The 21383-nt window shown below is 37.0% G+C and overlaps 1 protein-coding gene across 1 annotated transcript in view; it reads left to right on the top strand.

The window, feature by feature from the left end:
• The window catches only part of MBOAT2 (membrane bound O-acyltransferase domain containing 2), a 92808-nt gene that overhangs the window by 57550 nt on the left and 13875 nt on the right, over positions 1–21383 (top strand). The window contains exons 4-10 of the mRNA XM_064707686.1: positions 68–163; positions 4071–4126; positions 11191–11245; positions 12039–12222; positions 17855–18047; positions 20344–20447; positions 20791–20855. Of these exons, the coding sequence (XP_064563756.1) occupies positions 68–163; positions 4071–4126; positions 11191–11245; positions 12039–12222; positions 17855–18047; positions 20344–20447; positions 20791–20855 (753 nt within the window). The remainder of the gene's footprint in view (positions 1–67; positions 164–4070; positions 4127–11190; positions 11246–12038; positions 12223–17854; positions 18048–20343; positions 20448–20790; positions 20856–21383) is intronic.

The raw sequence follows: 21383 nt of genomic DNA, 5'->3' as shown, positions 1-21383 counted from the left end.
GGTACTTTATTCAGCGGAGAAATGTTTATGATTTTTAATTGAAATTTTTTCCCCATTTTCTTTCCAGGTATTGCTTTGTTTTCGCTTTAGGATACCTCACTGTGTGCCAAATTACTAGGGTCTATATCTTTGATTATGGACAGTATTCTGCTGATTTTTCTGGGTAAGGAGAAAAATAATTTTCCTGTCTTTTCCTTCTAAGTGATACTGTATCTGTTGTTGTTGGGGATTTTTTACTTGTTGCTCTCCCCTCTTCCCTCCCTCCCCCAATTAATTGTGTCAGCCTTTAAAACTTTGGGAGAAGGCTGAGCATGTATGTGCATATTGGCACACATGCAAATATGTAAGTAACTATGCTTTAATCATACAAATTGAGAATTTTGTGAACAATTGTTCTTCTCAGAACCACCAATGTGTTATCTATTGCCTCTTGTTCCTGGCTGAATGACATAAAGGATTTGGTGGCTATGGGAATTTTTTCTCTTCGATTTTTCCATTAAGGTGTCTGCTACCATCCTTGACAGCATGATGAGCCTTGAATTGTGTCTGGTGTACTTACTTGCCTGGCACAGTCTGATACCACTTTTTGAGGAAAATCAGAACATTTTATGGAATTTAGCTTTTAGCTTCTTTCTTTTTTTCATTTTATGTTAGATGTTCCAGAAGGAGAAAGCTAAGGAGACAGGCACCTGGATGTTGACGTAGTCACAGAGAAACAGAAGGTTTTGTCTGTTTGCCCTCATATTATATTGTGAACTTATACCTATATTTGACTTGAACTGTATAGGAGCAAAACAGAATTAAGTGGGCAAAATAAAAATAAATTGTATTGGTAATTCTTCTTTCTGCTGTAGACACAAAGAAGTGAAGTACAACATTTCTTACAAACAAGTTTGGTGCTGTGATAGTGCTTTTGTTGATTTAAGGGAGAGTGTATATTCTGGAGGGGAAAAAAAAAAGAGATGAGGAGTACTTGCTAGTCTGCTTAAAATAATGCATTAAATACTTTCCAGGGATACTGTGAATGGCAGTGGTCTTTGTAATTTAGCATAACCTGTGATGGAATTGTACTTGTTAGCCTTGTTACTTTTCAGTCTTTATTGGTAACAGGCATGTAGTCCAGAAAATTAACTTGTAGGCTGAAGCCAAAAACTCTCATGGTTGAGTTCATCTTTTCTGTCATCTTTATCTTCTTACCTTCTACAACATCTTTCTACATTTGTCTTACATCCAAGTGTCTGCCTTGAAGCCAGATACCCAATTCCAGTTGTAGTCAGCAGAGATGTGATTGATGTGGACAGTAGAGGCTGGAGGGCATTGCAGCTGACCCAGCACTAAGTGTCTACCTGAGTGTGAACTGGGTCACTTGTCAGATGTCCCTGACTCTGGACCACATCTCCACTGGCTGTAATGAGAGCTTGCAGCACAGTCATATGCATAAAGACACTTGATTTACTGATGTTGAACATAATTTCACCATTACTAGTGAAACTGTAATCCACATGCTGTTCCTTCCAGCTCACTGTAGGCCAAAGTGTACACCCCTGGCAGTGATCAAAGTTCTGAGCTGACTGTGGAAACAGTGTAATTACACTTTGTTGTTCTCATTCTCAAAACATTTAGTAGAGCTTGAGCACACCATTGCTCAGATGGGACTGTACTGCTTTCGGATGTGACTCTGATGGTTTGGTGGTGGCTCAAAGATTTCTGTTAGGTCTAAACACATCCAGAGATTCCCACATCCTATCCCTGGAGAAGTTCAAGGCCAGGTTGGATGGAGCAACCTGATCTAATTGAAGGTGTCTGCTCAGGGCAGGGATGATGGAGGTAGATGATTTTCAAGGTCCCTTCCAACCCAAAGCATTTCACGATTTATGAGCTCTGTGCTCTGGACAGAACTGTTCTGAAGCCTGGATCAAGCTCTCTGATTGTGTGTGTGAGATGGCAGATTTCAACCTCCCTTTCATGCACCAGTTTGGAAGCTTGATGTATGCATATCACATTAAATCTCTGGCATACACTGCATGTGCTCCCTTGACACGAGACCGATATTACTTCCAAAACAGGCAGAGAAAGAAAACCTTTCTCTGGTTCTGGGAGAAGAGAATAAGCTCAAAAAACCCCCTAAAGTTATCTAACTAGCTACTGAGCTCCAGTATGAGCAAGTTCTTCTTTCTAAAGATGTTGGCATGGATTTGTGTAGTGGTTAGACCCAAAAGAGCTTTAATGTGTGTTTACCTAGATATTTCTCCTAGCATGCAGTGCTTGTCTGAGGTGCCCAAGCTGAGAAAATCTGCTCAATATTTGAAGGAAGCTCTCAATGCACTGGCAGTGGAGAAAGCTGGGGACAGCTCATGCTGGAGATGCAATTGCTTGTGCAGAGCTGTGTGGTCCTGGCTGCAGTACTAACAGATCCCAGCTGCCTCCTTTGCCTTTCTGCCAGCACCTAAAAGGGATTGTTAAAATCCTGCTTCACAGCCTCACTGTGCCAGGAAGGACTCTTCCTCTTTTAGTCTCTAGATTTTTGCTCCTCAGCCAAATATTTGATGGTACTGGAATAGCCACTTCAGGAGAAAAAAAAAAAAATAGAATACCAGGGTCTGCTGTGATAACAATGACAGATTTATCAGCTGGAATTAATGTAAGGGCTGACTGAGCTCCTCCTGGACTCCATCCTTCCACCAGGCAGGACCCATGCTGTCACATGTCTGCTTAGAGAAGGAAAACCCATTATGTTTAGAGTCAGTTGGGGATTTCTGCCAGCACCAGGCAGGCCTACAGATTAAATGCTAGAAAAAGGTATGAGGGATTTATCAGACTATTTGTTCCTGTTTAGTCTTCTTCCTTTATGACCCTTGTGTGTCACTTTAGTCGTGGTATCAGGATTTTGGGACACTGGTAGATTGCTTTTTCCCCTGAGTGCATGTTGAGGACTGGAAATAATTGTGTGCTTTGAAACCATTTTAACCATTAACTAAAAAGAAAATCAATTTGATGGACTGAACCATGTGGCAAAATACTGCCTTGTTAATGAAGGAGAACTTGATGGCTTTTGGATTTGTATTTCTGTGCCAACTTAATATGTTACAAAGATGCCAAGTACACTCAAGACATGAACAAAACTAAGTGCCCATTGTACAACATTGTTTTTTATTGTGAGAGTGTTTTTTTTTGTTTGCTCTTGGTTATTTTTTTGTTTGGTGATTGTTGTTGGTTTTGTTGTTTGGATTTTTTTTTCTCCAGCTCAGATACTTCTAGGTAAATTCAACCCCTGATGTTCTTTTTGAGATCTGATTTAAAAATTAAATTTCTAAATTGTAGTAGTTTACTTTATGCATTCCCCATTGCTTCCCTACCCCAGGGAGGAGGTTTATAATTTTGAAATTCACATTGGGCAAAAACTCTTAGATGCTATGAAAATAGTATAATTTCTCTGTACAAAACTGACTTGGATAGCCATGGCAGAGTATTTCTTGGACAGTTTAAGATTCACTCAAGTGTACCAAATTCAGAACAAAGTGAACTCTGAGTCAGCATAATTATGTTTTGCCAGGTATGTTTACTTGGAGCAAATAATAATTCTCGATGGAAAAATCAAAGATGGGATCAGGTGTTAGTAGAAACCATGGAAGTGGTCTGCATAGCTAAAGAACTTATTTTAATATTCAACTTTGTTATAATTTTCTTGTCCTTTGATTACTGCTGCTGTATCTTGCAATGAATATAATTGCTCTGTCCTTTCTTTTTTACTCTTCTCCCTGTAAAAAAAAAATAAACTATGTTAGTAAAAAATACATGTGAAACACTTCAACTGTATTTGTAGAACCTAATGCAACAATAAAAGACAGGTGTTATCAAATACTGCATTTAAGGCTTAAATTCTTCTCTTTGCATTGAAAACTGTGCAATGGCTTGAGTGAAAAAACAAAACGCTTTGTTCTTGCATTGAAGATGTTCCAACTTAGAGTAGTTAACCTAGAGTCCTAATATAAAATTCCCCTGGTATTTATAAGTGAAAGAAAATCCTGAATTTGTATCTAAATTGTTCTTTCTTCCCTTTTTTGTGACAGTCCAATGATGATAATTACACAGAAGATCACTAGTTTGGCATTTGAGATTCACGATGGTAAGATTTCTTTACTGTGTTTAATTTTCCATACAAAATAAATTTTACCGACGTTCATCATGAGTCAGTGAATTACTTTAGATCAGTTTTATGTTTCAAGGCAAAATAAATTTCTGTGTCTCAGTTGTTTCATTGATGCTTATTAATGAAAGTACTGGGAAATGTTGTTCCAACTCTACAGAAGATCTAAAAATGCTGGCACTGTGCAGAAGATATGACCTATCATACCAGTGACGCTTCTGGAGTCAAAGTGTAAAGATCAATGATATTCTTTTGGGCTGGGGTATTGACTGTGAGAGTTAACTAAAGAACTTCCAGATTCAGAGACCTCTGTCACTGACAGATGGATAGAAAAAGGACATGTAATTGCAGTTGTTGAGTACCTTTTGTTTTAAAATGCTAATTCTTGAGCACTTCCCTAGTTTGTGCCATATATGCTGATTTTTATAAAACCTTTGTGTGTTTCATTTTGTTTAGTATCATAATTACACTCGCAGCTAACAGATTGTGGTGAACAGGGAGATTATCGAATTATGTTTATGTTTGCTCTCCTGTCAGATGTATCCAAAATGATAAGTGGGCCCTGTGACAATGAATCCTAATGTTGGCTTTCATGGGTGGAATAGCTAGGTTTTCAGCTACCTCAAAATTTAAAGGAATAATTTTCATTTTAAAGTTTGAAAATGTCATCTCCTAAATCTGTCCAATTAGCTTGAATCACTTGAAGCTACAGATGTCAGTTGAAGATTAGGGAGTGTAGTTCCAGACACCTGGATAAAGACACCTGCTGTTCTGATATTGCTTATTAACACTGTGCATGAAGTTTAATGTGTTTCTGTCTCATATGTATCCTGGCTTTAGTGCTCTTGGTGTTTTAATGTTTTTTCCATTGTTAAGTGGCACTGTCTAGAGAAACTTGTGGGCAAAAATTTTCAGGAATATGAAAAGTTGGGAAAAGACCTTTTAAAAATATTTTTGTATGAATGAAAATAAATAATGCTGGGCTTATCTAGTTGGTCAAAGACATTGATGTTTAACTTCCAGAGAAAATATATTCGGAAGTAGTAATTTTGCAATCTATAATCAACTAAAGTACAGAGTACACAGGTTAGTGGAAACAGGTTATTATAAGGAAGTAATAGTTCTGGTATCCGGCATGAATGCTTCCTCTTACTATTATTTTGCTAGGGGAAAGAGCTATTCTGAATTTGCTGACCTCATGCACAAATAGTGGAGTGGTGGTATGGAACAAGCCATGTGAGTGTTCCTGGCAATCTTGAGACAAATGTTTCATTTAGTCAGCTCTATTCTTAACTTTCATCATGAACTAGACTAGATTTTTTCCTACTTAAATTAAATCAGATAATTTGTATTTTCTTCTGGATTTCTTTATACGCTGATTTTTTAGTGTAAGTCTTGACATTTGGTTCCTCATTGACCTCTAAATTCTTTGTCAGCCCTTGAATAGTAACTAACAGTATATTGGAAAAATTTCTCTGGTTGTGTCAGCAGTTTAGCAGATTTCTTGAGTTGGATGGTCACAGTTGCAGTTGTGAACATGACTTTCAAAAGTTGATGTGGCCAGTGTGAGCTCAGAAGCAGCTGATAGTCTGGTGTCATGAGATAAGCAAAGATGTGCAGGGGAGACTGAGATTGCATTAAAGCAAAATTTTTTAATCTTAGACAACCTAAAAGGGATCCTTCATGAAAAAATAATGAAAACAAGCCCTGCTGTCAATGGGCTTTTGTTCACTCTACAAAGGTACATGCTTCCACTGGAAATTACTTAGAGATATAGGGACAGGAGAGGAGATAGTGTTGCAAAAAGTTGTAAGTGATTCATGGCCTCTCTGAGCCTCTAGTCAGATCAGCTTGGCTATATTAAACAACAATTTATTTTCTTCCCTCATTTTTTTACCAGTACATCCAAGGAGTGTAATGAAAATAAAGAGCTGGAAAAAAAATGTTGCTGTGTTGGAAGTTTCTGTTAAACTTCAAGATTCCAGTGGTAGCTAGGTTGGTTTTTGGTAAAGGCCAGTCTTCTGGACTTGATCTTTCCATGGCAGCCAGTTTGTCTTCAGCTGGTTTCATTTGAAAGTCCTGGAGTGAACTGAGTGTAGCCACAAAGGCCACTCACTCTTGCTGCATATTCAAGTGTCTGTGTAAGTGGATATGCTTGATTCCAAGCTGAAAACTAGTATGGAATCCCATATACAAATAGCAGCTACCCTTGTAACTGTTAGACCCTTGTGCTCTTACCATGAGGGATTTTTTAAGCAGGGAAATTAAATGCAAGTTGCATACAATTTGGACTTGATGATCCTTGGGGGTCCCTTCCAATTCAGCCTATTCTGTGATACTGTACTTTAAGCTTGCTGTATGATACAAGCATTCCAGAAGTTTGCATGGATCACAAACTTACGCCTGAAGAGATTTGGAGTATGCCTTTCATGTATTCTGATCTACATTTTGAACTTCAGTCTTTGGTAGCTCTTACCTTGCAGTTCCTTGTTACTGAAATGAGCAATGCCAAAAATGAGTAGTCAGTGTGTTAAAATTTGCTTTGTATTTTTTGCTGATTATCCCTGGCATCTCACATGTGTATTCTAAAGGGAGAAATGTTTTTATGTAATTTAGAAACTGCTGATGTCCATATTAATTCTTTATGTGAAGATTTAGATTTATTTAAGCAACACTTCAGGCAAATAACAGAGTTAAGGGAGAAAAAGGAATTTTATTTTTATTAGAACAAAAAATTTGCAGCTGTTTAACAAAAAGCATTGCTTTCTAATGTTTCTGTTAATTATATCAGTGAAACTGCCATGGTGTGGATCTGTTTTGGGGATTTTATCTGGTAACTTGTTGCTTTCTTGGAAAAACAATAGTTAGGATTTCCTTTTAATGCTCTGTCTCCATCTACCTCTTTATTTTTATTTATTTTTTTAATGTGCTCTCTGTTATGATAGTGACAGCATGGTGATTATTGTTTCTGTATCAGTTACCAAATATTTTTTTTATCATATATGTCCTTAGTGGTTAAAGGAATTATATTGTGTTTTTCCCCTTCTAAGTTTTCAAGTATAGTTTTGTGCCTCTGTTTTGCTTGTATGGCTCTCTGGATATGAAGACTTGTACATTTTCTTGCTTTTTTTGTAGGTTTTTTCCAATTTTACTCAGTGGGCATTCTACCTATTTGCCTTTGTTGCTGCCAGTGTGGTAATAACAGCTAAAACTCTTATTGGCTGTGTTGGATCTTAAAATGTTTTAATAACAACAGCATTTGGGCTCAGTTGGTGATTCAATTCAGGACTACAAAAATTTACTGTAATTGCAACAGAACCTGTGGTAGAATCTATGCTTATTATTAATGTATAATCCTGTGTCTAGGCATTTTTAGTTACTGATTAGCCAGATTTCCATACAAATATAAAAGTGGGTAAGTGGATATTATCACCCCCACAAAGATGGGGTGATAATATTTGTAAACACTGGTGTAGTGAGAGCTCAGAAGCAGTCATAATATCCCAAAATAAAGTCTGTGTGGCAGGATAGTGGTGTGTGCCTAAGAGTGTTGGGTTTGTTACCATTAGGATATAGGCTCTTGAGAAGGAATGTAAAGACAGAACTTCCTCATGATGTAGGCCACTTGGGAAAGTTTTTTTTACTGATGATTTACATAATTCTTTTACCAAGGAAGGAACATAGGAGTCTTTCTTCTTTACAGATGCGAAAATGGAGTTGCAGTTGCTGAGTGACCGAATTGTTTCACCTCTCTAACAGATGTTCAATAAAACCCATTTTCTCTAATCTCTGCTGTGTGACTTGTTAGTAAGAAGGAGCTGCAGTTGTTGTGGTAGTCTCTTCCTTTAGGACAGAAGAAAGCAATTCTTAAAATCCTCAAAGGAATGCTACAAAACCTCATGAGTTCCCTAGCAGCAGTGCGCTACTGAAGTGGGAGTTCTTCATCTCCAGTGTGTAGTAGGTAGGGAACAGCTATGGTTTATCAGGTCTCTGTTCCCTTGGGCCTGGGAAGTAGTGAATGTGTATTTATTAATTCATCTCATATTGAATAAACAGCAATGTAAGAGCACCTCTTCCATATTTATTTTCTGTGATTTAAAAAATCTTAATGGTAGTTTCCTGAAAGCTTTCAAGAGTATGACAGAGATCATGTTCTTGCATGCTGTGCTAAGATGATAAATGGGCCTTGAAGGTACTGAGAAGGCATTTAAAAAAAAGCCCCAACAAACAGGGAAAGCCACTAACCTGACTTCAAAGAATCTGCTGGCTGGAGGGAAGCCTTCGCGAGATAGGGAAATGAAAAATTAGTGGAGGCCTACTTGGATGTTTTAGACAGCAAGTGCATTGCTCACAAAGTTATTTGGGCCTTAAATGACTACATATGTATATATGTAACAATTACATACATAACATAACATAACTAAATCCTGTTTTAAACCTGTTTCCTCCTACCTCTCCAAAACCACAGATCATATTCCACTGATTAGATTCTTCTATTTCAGGTCTGAGGGTCTTTCCTCCTTTTTTGTCACACATTTGTAATATGAAATATTTCATTTGACTAATTACCTTTTATTTAATGACTAATCTGGCTTTATGCAAGTTCACTTGGACACACTGGGTGATCACTTCCTCTTTCTGACTTCAGGGTAAAATGCTTATATGAAATATCATGGCAAAGGAGGCTCCTGCTCCACTCAGTTTACATTGTGTGGGCTCTGAGAGACTGAAGGCTGTGAATGACACATTTCACTATGTGATGGGATCTACATCCATCTATAGGTGTCTTTGTGTTAAATTTATTTGTATTAAATTCAGAGATTGACTGCCTGAGAACTGTAATATTATGGCCTTAAAGGTTACAGAATCTTTCAAAATGCTTCTTCAGTTTTTATTCAGTGCCTTTATCATTGTAAAAGCTGTTGCTACAAAACCAAGGAGAATATGTGAAAATGTAATGATGAGGAAGAGAAGGTGATGCCTTGTGAAGGCTGACCTAGAGCAGAGACTAGACAGAGCTAAAGAATAAAGTAGGGATTTATTAGGAGGCCTCAACAGATCCACCTTGGGCAGCACAAGAACCCAGCCAGGGCTACACTGCAGGTGAACCCAAAATGGTCACAAGAATGGCTGACCAGGCACGGGGTCTCTCACTTTTATAACTTCTGGTCCATTAGCATATTGGAGCTAATTGTCCAATTACAGCTTCAGCCCATGAAGTCCCATCCTTCTTGTTTTTCTCTCTTCAGTCCATGTTGTTTATACTCTTGGGCCTGAGATCTGGATTGGCTGTCCTTGGTCCCCATCTAGAGAAGGAATTGTTTTGTCTCCCTACTCTGTGAAGAGAGCTTACCATCCCCTAATATGAAGCCCAGACCCACACGCTAAAGCCGCACAGAATCTGAAAAATAGAAAAGCTAAAACCTGAGGCATCAAAGGTGCTGCATGAAGTTAGGGGGTGATAATTTGTTTTTCAGTTTCTTGCCTTGAATGAGTATCAATGAGGATAACTTTTGACTGTGAAGGATCAGGACCAAGGAAGGCATTTTCCCAGGCTATGTTGAAAGAGAGGAGGTGGCAAGTTGGTAACTCCCTTTGTATTCTCAGCTTTGTTGAAGACTTTAAGTGTGGTTTTGAAGTCATAAGTGTGTGTAGATCGTGGCCACACTGGAGTCACACACTAAGACAACAGAATTTCCTTCTTTGTAGATAACAAGTGTTTCCATGAGTCATAGAATTAAATTAGCTTTTACTTCCCCTCAGCTCCTCAATCTTTTTTGTCATAAGGCTGACTGATTTTGATATCTTAAAAAAAATTGGCTCCAGTTGAAACTTATCCTGGATCAAGAATAAGGGCTCCCCTCTGTGAATTTACTGGCATCAGGGAGTGGGGTTGAAGGCAACCTTTCTATGACAGGGGGATGATTTTCTATAGAAACACCTATTTTCATAAAGCACACTAGGATTTCATATTTAGATTGCCCTGCTCTTTTGTCAAACTTGATTTGAAATTGGCTGCTGGGTTTCAGCACTGCTGTGGGGAAAGATAATTGAAGTGTGATCCCATAAATTTGATGTTCTTTAGGAAGCTATGTGGATAAAGGTTTTAGTACTTGCAATGGCAAAGAAAAAATGCAAGTATGAACAGCAGGAAATGGCTGCATGCGGGCATGTCTGAGCCACTAGAGAAGGCTGCAGGAGCAGCTGAAGTGGTCATTTTGGCAGGCAGTGCTGGCTGGTATTAGCCAGGGCTGTCTGAAGGAGGGAGCTCTTACTGTTTTTGTTCCCCTGAATTAGTGTATTTCATAATAAATGACAATGTTGAAAGTCTTATTTTTTACTTTTCTCTTTCATGAGAGTACAGATTTTGAAGACTATTTTTCAGGGATAGGTTGCCAGCATTTCAGAAATAGCCACATATGGCAAGAAGTAAACTCAGTCTTGTTGCTGAACTTAGACTTGGACTGCCCCCTTCTGCTAGCAGGGATTAGAGCTTCTTGTTAGTGCTCAGGAAGAAGGCTGTGGCACCCTTTACTGCCATGCCTGCTTCACTGGAGCTTGGTCATGACCTTTATTTGCAGTGCAAAGCTGTTCTTGAGGTCTCTTCTAAGTTTCCAGTTGCTGAAATCTCTCTTGGACTGTGTCCATTTCATGCATTGAAACTGCAGTGACTATGGCTATGACAATGGCTGTGTTTTGGGACTTGTCCTGTTTCCAGAATTGGAAATAAAGGGTTTAAAACCTGCAGACTTTGAAGTCTCAACTAATGTAGAAGAATAGTTTTTGTTAACACTTTTTTCAAGTTGTCAATGCTTTCCTGAAATCCACATGATTTCACTGCTGGATAGAACTGAAGATATGAGAGTTTGTGATTTTTTCAGTAAGAATTGTTTGATCCAACTCCAGCAAAAATGTTATGTGACATAATAGCTCTGAAATTGCTTGAGGCATAAGAAATTACATTACAGCATGAAACTTGTTCTGCTGAGTAAAATATGGGAGGATTTAGCTTTTCTTTATTTTTTTCTTGTCCTCTTCCCTAGGAATGTTTCGAAAAAATGAAGACTTGACTCCATCCCAGAGGTGTTTAGCTGTAAGGTAGGCTTTCAGACATTGTCCTTTGGGGATGTTTTGTGTATTTTCTTAATGCTCTTTGCAGTTTCTATAGCTCAGGTTCAAGACAGAGTTTATAAGGTCATGTAAAACAGATCCATGTTTTTATATATTTTTAGTTTAATTTGTATATCTGTTCTTTTGAAAAATATCACTAGGAGGAGATTTTATAGTTATTTAGAAAGAACATTCTAAGTTCTATGCAGTCTATGCAAATGAATGCCATATCAGATAGAAGACTAGTAAACGGTGCACATATGAAGTAGCTGGTGAAGAAACATTGTTAAATTTTGTTTTTCAGTATTTAACTTGCCTTTTCTTAGTACTTTATTCAGGACACTTGAAAATAGTATGTTGCTTTGGACAAGAGAGTGTTGAGACATTTGTTTTAATTGAAATGATTGCCAGTTAGCCCAAACCTTTGTTTATTGATTCAATTGTTGAGGGAAAAATAGTTTATACAGTTGAACAAACATTTAGGAAAACAGCCCTCCCTTTCCTTCCTCAGGCTCAGCTTCAGTCAAACACCTCTGCTGGGCAAGCAGAGACTCAGTAGAGTTCAGGAGGTCTGTCTCGAAATGCCCAGTATGGATTGGAAAGAAATGCTATGTGTAGAATGTTTCAAGCTGTGATTACAAAAGACAGACAAACTGCTCTCGTCCATGTGGTTTTTACTGCAGTTAGAGTGAGTGGTAGCATGGAGTGTGACTTTTCCTACTGTGGAAATCCTGAAGAACTACACAATCCATCTCACCAGTTGCTTGTCTTTGAATTACAGACGCATGCCAAGTCTACTGGAGTATTTAAGTTACAACTGTAATTTCATGGGTATCCTGGCAGGCCCGTTATGCTCTTACAAAGACTATATTACTTTCATTGAAGGCAGATCATACCAACTGCAACAGTCTGAAGCAAATGGGAAGGAAGATACAAAGTATGAACAAACGGATCCTTCCCCAAATGTAAGATGTGTGACTCTTGCAGTGCTGATGCTTATGGAATCATTGCATGGGAAGCTTGGTTTGCACTCTTCATTTACAGGCATAACTGCTGAGCTGAGTCTGGAGTTCATTCATCAACGGAATAGTTCCCTGTTCAAAAAGTTATATGCTTATTTTTTAAAGGCAGATTTTCTCCATGGTTTCCAGTCTGGATCTCGTGGATAAAAGCAGAGTAATTTGGAGCTTCCTAACAAGCTTATATGGTAGAAAGCCATCTTTAAATGAAAATTGTTCATGCATGTTCACTTCAAAGCATATACTGTGCATAAAAACCCAGTCATATGTAACAAATTGAAAAAGTCAGAAATAGTTTCATTTTTCATGCTTGTAGTCATGTAGAGAGGTATTAAAGAAGGATTTTGATCTGAAGGTGTAGTAAAAGATGTACTACCCATAACACTGTGAACAATACCTAAGACACATAAGTCTTTTTTTCCTTTGGTCTGTTACTAGAGAAGAGACCAAATACATAGAGAAGATAATCCAGTTGATCATGCCTTACAGGAGAGATTGTATGACCTGGATTTAAATCAGAAGCTCACAAAACTTGTTACTTTTAAAATTTAGTCCAATTAGGTTAATGCCCAGAGTATTGAATATTATCTTTTCACTCTTTTCATATTGTCTTAAGTAGTAATGTATCAGGCATTTAAATTTACATGCGCCTAAGATAATTCTAACCTCCCGTAAGAAGCAGAATTATGGGGTCACATGGGTGGCTTTTGCTGATTCCAGCACCAGTTGCCCATGTTCTGCTTGTCTTGTGAGACCAGCTGTTGCTGGGGCAGGTGGAGGTGTTTTCCCACATGGAGCTGCTTGTCTTGTCCTACCATCTAGAGGTTATGGCCCCACAGCTGGGCCAACAGGGAGTGCTTCCCAATCACTTGGGGCATCTCCAACCACTTCCATCCTCGGAAAGGTGGGTGAGAACTCTGCATGTTCCATTCTACCCATCTTGTATGATTGTAGTAACTTGCACGACTGGAATCTAAACTCGTGGCTGGAGGATGATAACACTTGAAGGTGCTCCATGAATTGACAGAGCACATGAGCTCACACAAGAGAGCTGTGGAACACGTTAGGAAGGGTGAGACACTGAGAATTCCTTGCGTAGATCAGCATCACATGGCCCATGCTCTGCTTTGATGTGTTGTATCAGCAAAGTTGCAGGCACTTTTGTTTCTAAATGTTGTTTTGGCCCAGTAAAGTCTTGTGTACTAAAATCCTATTTCTGCAGAAAAGTGTTATGTAGTAAAATTATTGCGTAAATGGAGGTAAACCAAACCTGCCTGTGTCAGTACTTCTGGACACACATCCACTGATTGCCTGATAGGACTTCCTGGCTTTTTACCACATAATCTTGCTAGTAATATGGACAAGGTCAATAGAAATAAATATAAACCTATGATGGTTGCTTCTTTCAGGTAAGTGCTTTTCCTGAAAATTATTTGCTCTTAAGATGCTTGAAACTTTTGCAATTTATGCTGCATTAGCTTTTGACATAAAAACAAAGAGAAGCTGTTTATGCTCCTGGTATTTCATCTCTCAACTGGTGTTAGAGAAATCTGGCTGCATATTATAACACCAGTGAGTATTGTGTGCTTTTGGAGAAAGATGAATGACACAACTTCACTGCATTTGCTGTATCGATTAAAATATTCATTGTCTTGTTCTAGAAGAGCGTTTAAATACCATTAACTTTATATTAATACTTTAAATTTGTTATTATTTCAAGAAGAATAAATTTTTAGGTAACTAAAAAAATTTTTAAATATAGTGGGGATCAGCAAATGTTAATGTCATAAATAAAAAGGAATCCTTGGGCTGAGTTACAGTAAGTTTCATTTATTGTTAAATACCGTTATATAACTGAAGTAGTTCATGCCAGCCTCCTCCTCTATAATGTGTGTTGACTGCATGATGTTAACTTGGATTAGTACTTTTGCTGTGTTCATTGCATGTTAAATGAAACAAGTCACCATATTAAAACTTACTTCTCATATCCCTCCTATTGTGCCTTTTTGCAAGCTATCAGTTGTTGGTGCTCAAAGTGGTGTCAACTCTCAGAAATTAATATCTGTCTTTGTAAGTTTCTTTTTATTATGGCTACCCTTAAAATACAAGATTCCTGTCAGCAGATATCTGCTTTCTTGCTTATTATGCAGAATCTTCCTACAGGTTATAATGTTCTTGCTTAAATATCTATAGTTTTTGTCAGAGGTACCAACCTCTCCAGAATAATGTGCTTTAATACCTTTAAATATTATGTATTAAATACTGATTCTTTATCAAATTAAGAACAAGTTCATTAAAATTTTTCAAGATTCCTCTCTACTTCTAAAAATCTATTTGTGTATGCTATACATGCTTATGCAGTAATTTATTTCTAAACTTTCTGAGGTCTATGAGTGTTTTACTTTTATTTCTTCAATTAAAAAGCTGCTACTGAACTGCTTTCTCCAATTGGGTATCTAGCTTTCAACCTAATTATATTCCCATCTAATTAATGCACATCTAGTTTTGTCCTGGCACTGTCTTCTAGCTTAAGTACCTCCTTCCCTTCCCAGCGTTGATCATCTTTCATATTTTTATACAGGAATGCTCAGTTGTTCATCAAAACTGGATGAGACAGGTCTTTTTACCTTTTTGTTGTAAAATAATTTGTATTTTGTGCTTCTTCTGAGGTCAAAGTTATCCTGCATTTCACTGTCTTTTAATTCCTCAACAGAACAATTATTTTTCTATGTTGAAAACTTCAAAAAGTAAAATAAATGAAACTACAAATTACTTCATCCTTGTAAAAATTGATGAACCCTCGTATGTGACTGTGCAATTCAGTGATTTCCCATTTATACCTTGGCAAAGAAAGGTTAATTAAGTAATAGGAAGTGAATGAATGTTTTACCAAATGCACTTCAATAGGTAATTGAAAAATTGAACAATGATTTTATTGGTATCATTGCACAGTGTTGCAGTTTGAGTCAGATAATTTGATTTGTCTGAAACTAACTTGTGAAAAAACAAACAAAAACCCACCAAAACTGACCAGACATACCACCACATGTTCCCACCAAAAAAATTTCCAACAAACCCCCTCCTGCAAAATGCCAAAAATCAAGGTTTTCATCGGATTTGTTTCTCTAAACTGACTCAGCCTAAGGAGCACGAGCCAAACCTGCAGGGAGGGAGGCAGGGCAGGACTCCTTTGCATTGCAGCCTGTGTTTGGCTTGGCCTCAGAAACTCTACTTAAACCAGTCTGGAAACAGCAGCTCCCCAGAGGTGGGAGATGTATTTCCACCACAGTTTTCTAAGGACCCTGTAATCCCTGATTCTGATCCCTGTAAATGGTATCAGCATGCTGGGATTTATAATTTTGAGTGAAGTAGTGTAATTAAAAAAAAAAAAGTTCAGAGTACTGTATGAGTTCATTATTTGTTCTTAAAATAAATTTTGTTGAAAACCTAATGCTCCTTCATAAAAGAGATGTTTTCACCTCCACAATTTAGTTAACAACCTTCAGAGAAATGCAAAGCATATTTGGTGTTGAATAGGCAGGTGAATCACATCTGTTTACTGATAGAAAAATTGGCAAATAGAGGCAGTGGCACAAGGCAGGTCTTTGAACAGAGATAACAATATAAGTGGCCAAAACATTTTTTGAGACTTTGTGATCATCTTCAGATGGAAAGAACCTATTTTATATATTCATACTTATGCTTTAACTTGCATGTTACTGCTACCAGCTTATTATTTCTCCTGCAGAATTGAACATGACTTGTAATTATGGCCTAGGCCTTAAAGTTAAATCTTTGCAAATGTCTTCAAACTTGGCGTGATGCCTTCTGATACTTACAAATATCAGAGTTTTGTATTTGTCACCAGAATTACCAGAATTAAAAATTCATTAGTATTAGTAGTAACTGATTTTATGAACATACATTTCTATTGAAGATCCTGAAGGTGTTAAGCCAACTGAACTTTCCCTCTGCTGTAGCAAAGAGAGGGATTATGAATAGTTCTGATATGACAAAGGAATGCTTTTAGAAAATTAATGCTCTTCACATTGAACTCTTGTAATAGAATAAAGTATTAAAATGAAGTTCATTAGAAAGCAAACAAATAATTAAGCACCAGCCTTAACCATTAATAGGTAGTTGCCTCCTGAATTATCTGGCTGATGTTTTTATGAAATCATTGGGATTCCTGATCCTCTCTGAAATATCTTCTGAGATGAGCCAAGTGAAATATATGCAATATCCAAAAATACCCTCACTGTTTTACAGCTTTTCCAAGTCTCACTCTTTAATCAGGTACCACTTCTTACATCTGTGCAATTGGGTGAATCTTTGGTGTGTTGTCTTGCCAAAGTGTGTGCTTTCAGTTGGACATTTACTGCCCCATTCTGTATCATGGAAAAAAATTGCCCTTTATTTTGGAACTAGATGTTGAGCTGAACTCTCAGTAAAACAGGATGTTATCTTTAAAAGTTTGGATGGGTGTACTGGAAGCAGCATAGACTGATTCTGGCTATATTTTTGTTCTGATGCTTCAAAGAAAGTAGATTGATTGTTTTCTTGTCAAGTTTAGTATCTGTATAATTGTAATGTACATTAAAATAATAATGTTTAAATATTGAGATTGCATAAAACAAAAGCTTGAAAATTACATTTCAATGAATTAGTTCTCAAGCTTCTCTTGTTAGTGCCTGCATTAGTATGTTACTGGGGTCTTTCACAAAATATGGAGTCTGCCTTTGGCATGTGGATCAGACTGGTGACTTAAAGCAGTCAGTGTCAGGCATATATTGCTTATATTGCTCTGTATGTTTTATAATAGAACCTTAGAAAAGTTCTACTGAAGATACATGCCCTTTATTTGTGGTGGTTGTAGCAAAGCTGAGTTTTGAGAAAATTTGAGTAGGTCCTATCTGAACAACACACTTGTACATATCTGTGAGCATGTTATTTGTACCATTGGATCTTGATCACTCTGATTGGGAAAACAGGTCCATCTAGAACTGATTGGCTGAAATTTGGGCTGAAATTCAGAAATCAGTATTTTAGTTGTAGAATTTAGATGCTTTGATAATGTAACAGAGATGATTGATGTATTGAGTTGGGCAAAAATTGAACACCTGTATTATGCCAAAGGGTCCTGAAAAGAAACTGAAGTTTTGCCATTGTTCTGGAATCTCTGCAGTAATAATCGTACTTTGTCCTAGATTATATGTTTTGTGTTATGATGTCTTAACAATTTAATTGCTTCAGTAATTTGAGAGGAAAATAAGAAAAAAAAATTGACTTGCAAAAGGTCCTCTGGTTATTAAAAGGACTTTTAGAGAGTCACTGTAGTCAGACTGGTTTTATTGTGTTGGCCATGGGAAGTGATGCTCACAACTTGATCAATATAACATTCCTTGAGTCTCTATAAAACAGAGATTTTTTTATAAACTATTTTAAAGTTGCTTGTATATTTATTACTGAAAAATTAACATATACGTATGTCTGTATAGGAAAGAAAGATTATAGCTTTCCTTTTTTTCCAAAAGATAAACAAAAATTGAAGCTTACAGAATCTCCCTTAAATTTTCAGATAGCCGTGGCACAGAAGCTCTTGATCTGTGGACTGTCCTTGCTCTTCCACATGACTATTACAAAAACTTTGCCTGTGGAATACAACATTGATGATAACTTCAGAGCTACAGCATCATGGCCTGTAAGGTTTTTCTACCTGTATGTGTCTCTTATGGCTGCCAGACCCAAGTATTATTTTGCATGGACTTTAGGTAAGTATATATTTAAAAATCTAATAATAACAGAAAGAGCATTGATGAGTATCAAAGAGTACTGAGACTCATCTGAGATGTGCACACTTCAGTGTGTATTAAAAAGTGGCAGTGCCCTCTTGAGGCCTTAGGAAAACCTGATTGCACTTAAGTCTTTCAAGGTATTAAGTACATTGAATAGTCTCTTTTTGAGAAGTGATCACTCTCTTTTTGGAAGGTGATAGTGTTCCAATGAACAGTAACTTTAAAAAAAGGAAAAGTAGTAGTTAATCTAGTCTGATGTACAGTCCTTTTTGTTTATGATTTTTAAAAATTTATTTTGGTACCTTTATTCTTGGCATACCTTCAGAGTTAATTTTAACCTCTTTCTGTGGTTAGTAATTTGCTTGATGTTATTCAATCACAAAGGAAAATTAATACTTTGGAATTCAGGTGTATGATACTGTTGTTAATAGTAGGTGGCATTTTCAGAATTTGATGGGTAACACTTCAGTTTTAGCCTTAGTTTATAAAAAATTGACTGGTGAGAATGTGCTTAGTAACTTATTTAAGACACTTGAATAGATTATACCATTTAAAGAATATTTTGCATTTCCCTTCATGTTACTTGTAAAAAAACGATGTGTACAACAGGAAGATGCTTTATTTAAGTAAGCTGACATCTTGAAAGTGGCTCACACAACAGATTTCATCAGCTTCCTCCTCCTCTCCAGTTTTACATATTTGTCTGATAGTTCTTTTGAGAGAAAATCTGTGGGAACAATGCAATAAAGAAAGCTTTAGGGTAGCAGAGCAACATGACTCATTTACAGCTGCTGGTTTCATTCCTGGTCAATGAATTAAATACTTGCAGCTTGTCTGGATATAGTAGTTCTGGGGCTTGTTATGGAAATAAATACTTTTGAATATTATGCTCCTATACACCCGTTTCATCATCTATAAATAGTAGTAGTCATCTGAAAAGTGAATAATTTCAGTTGGGCTTTTTTTTGCCTTTAATACTTCAGTAGGATTCCTCTGTGCACTTGCTAGCAGTGTAGAGCTAGCATTCCTCTGGTAAATACCAAAGAAAATAAACTATGCCAACTCTGTACTTCTAGTTTGTTACCCCTCCTCCTTCCACTTTGTCTCCTCTAAACCTATAATGGTAGGAGTAGAATGTGAGGGGCTTTAACAGTTTTACTGGATGTTACACCTTTGAGTTGTACATTACTATTCTTTACACTGGAAAAAAGTATTAACGAAATTAATTACTTAAAATGAATACTAAAATGCTAGTTAATAAAATGAGTACTTACTCTAGTCACAGTTTTTGCATTCTAGCTTGCAAAAGATTATGGAGTTTGTATCTCCAGCTGTTTCTAATTGAGCATGAAACTATTGCCCAGTATTTGAAGTTGGCGTAGCAATGTCAAATGTAAGGCAGCAAATTTTGTTACTTTCAAATATATTAAAAAAAAATCACAAGGAAGTAAAAATATTAAAAATTCAAACACATGTAATTTCCTTGTGTGTGGCCATCCTAATTTGGAAAATCAGTTGAGGAAATGTTAGTGTCTGAGCTAACAAAGCTCAGGCAAAGGTGATGACTGAAAGTGACAGGCAGTAGAGATCCCTTGTATTTTCCTGCATAGCCCAGATGACAGTAGAAGCTTTTTCTCCTAGGAAAAAATATTGTTTGCTTGGAACATCTGACCTTTGACATGCACTGTAAACACTTCACATTCAAAGGTGTTGTAACAGTGACCTTGTGCTATTAGTGGAAGTTTGACGAGCTCTGCATTCCTTAGAAAATTCCTGGTTTTGTCTGTTCGATTTGCACTGCTCTCTGTGGGGTGCTGTGAATGTGCACCTGCATGGAGGGAATCACACAATTTAATCTTTATGCTTTAAGCATCACTGTTGCTGTACAATGAAGACCAAAGACATGCATGTGAACATTGAGCTGCTGTTTCAAATCATAACAGCTACAGTTTTGTAGTCTTGATGCATCTCATTGGGTTTGTTTTTCTGTCTGATTGCTCAAGCAAGTCTAAGTAAGTGGTATGGGAGACAGGGAACATCTGTACTGTGAAGTAGCTAGTGCTACCTCTTATGCTTTTGTGCAAGTTTTTGAACTGGAAGCTAGTATTGTTTGGATTGTTTTCTGTTTGTTCAATTGATCCTCACTATTTAAAAGAAAAAAATAAATGTAGTCTTTAAAATGCGATAAACATTCTGAACAAACTATATGTTGTTGTGTGATTTGTAGTACAGACAGTTTATAATTAATCTGTTTCTTCTTGTCTCATTGCAGCAGATGCAATTAACAATGCAGCGGGGTTTGGCTTTAGAGGCTACGATAAAAATGGAGTTACGCGTTGGGATCTAATATCAAATCTGAGAATCCAGCAAATAGAGGTTTGTTTCTGGTTCTTTCAAAAAAAACCCCACATGTCTGTGTAGGTAGTTACTCTTAATTTCAATAACTTTTCCTACACATTTGTTCCTTTAGATAGTATGTTCTAAGTCAAAAATGATGTTTTCACACCTTTAAAAAAGGGTGGAAAATAGCCTGTTTTGAACATGTTCTACTTGTCAATTGACTTCCAAAATAATCTGTGGTTTTACGTAGTTGAGTAAATAACTTATTCAACTCATCACAAATTTGGGTGGGGGGGATTTATAATTTATACACAAGAATTTTGAAACACATTGTGACACTGTGCAATTTCAGAAATAATTAGTTTGTTTTACTTTACAGTTTTCCACAAGTTTCAAGATGTTTCTTGATAACTGGAATATCCAAACAGCTCTTTGGCTCAAAAGGTATTTATTTCTTAAAGGAATTTTTTTTTCACTGAAGCTTCTGAGATCCATATTTCTTTGAAGATGGTATAACATTTGGAGCTAACTCCCACAAAACATCACTTGTTTAGCAGCTGTGCAGGAGATTCTTCTTGTAATACTTGAAGTAAAGCTTCTGAGTTGAGGACTTCTCTCATAGTGTAAACAATCAGGTTATGATAGATTCTGTTTTTCTTCACAGGCCATAGGGAACCTAAAACTGTTAATCTGTGGAGGTGTCTTTTCCCCCTCTCTTAGCATTCAGCCAGTGCACGTTGCTGAGAGCAGCAGGCAAAGTGTAAGCTCAGCCTGTGAAAGCTCTGCATTATTTTTAGCCACAGAGTGATACAGGAACTTTGTATGTTCTGTGAGAGGACTTTGTGCTCCTTCCATTATGAGTGTAGAAGTCAAACCCTACAATGTGCTGTCAGCAAAAATTCCAAATGCCTCTCTCTCAGCTCTGCAGTCTGTTTCCTTGCCTGGGGAGCAGGTACAGTGCCCTGTGAATTA

Source organism: Zonotrichia leucophrys, chromosome 3 (genome assembly GCF_028769735.1).
Source record: "Zonotrichia leucophrys gambelii isolate GWCS_2022_RI chromosome 3, RI_Zleu_2.0, whole genome shotgun sequence".
Lineage (NCBI taxonomy): Eukaryota > Metazoa > Chordata > Aves > Passeriformes > Passerellidae > Zonotrichia > Zonotrichia leucophrys.
Note: the sequence above shows the minus strand (reverse complement) of the source record. Positions and strands in the feature narration are given on the sequence as shown.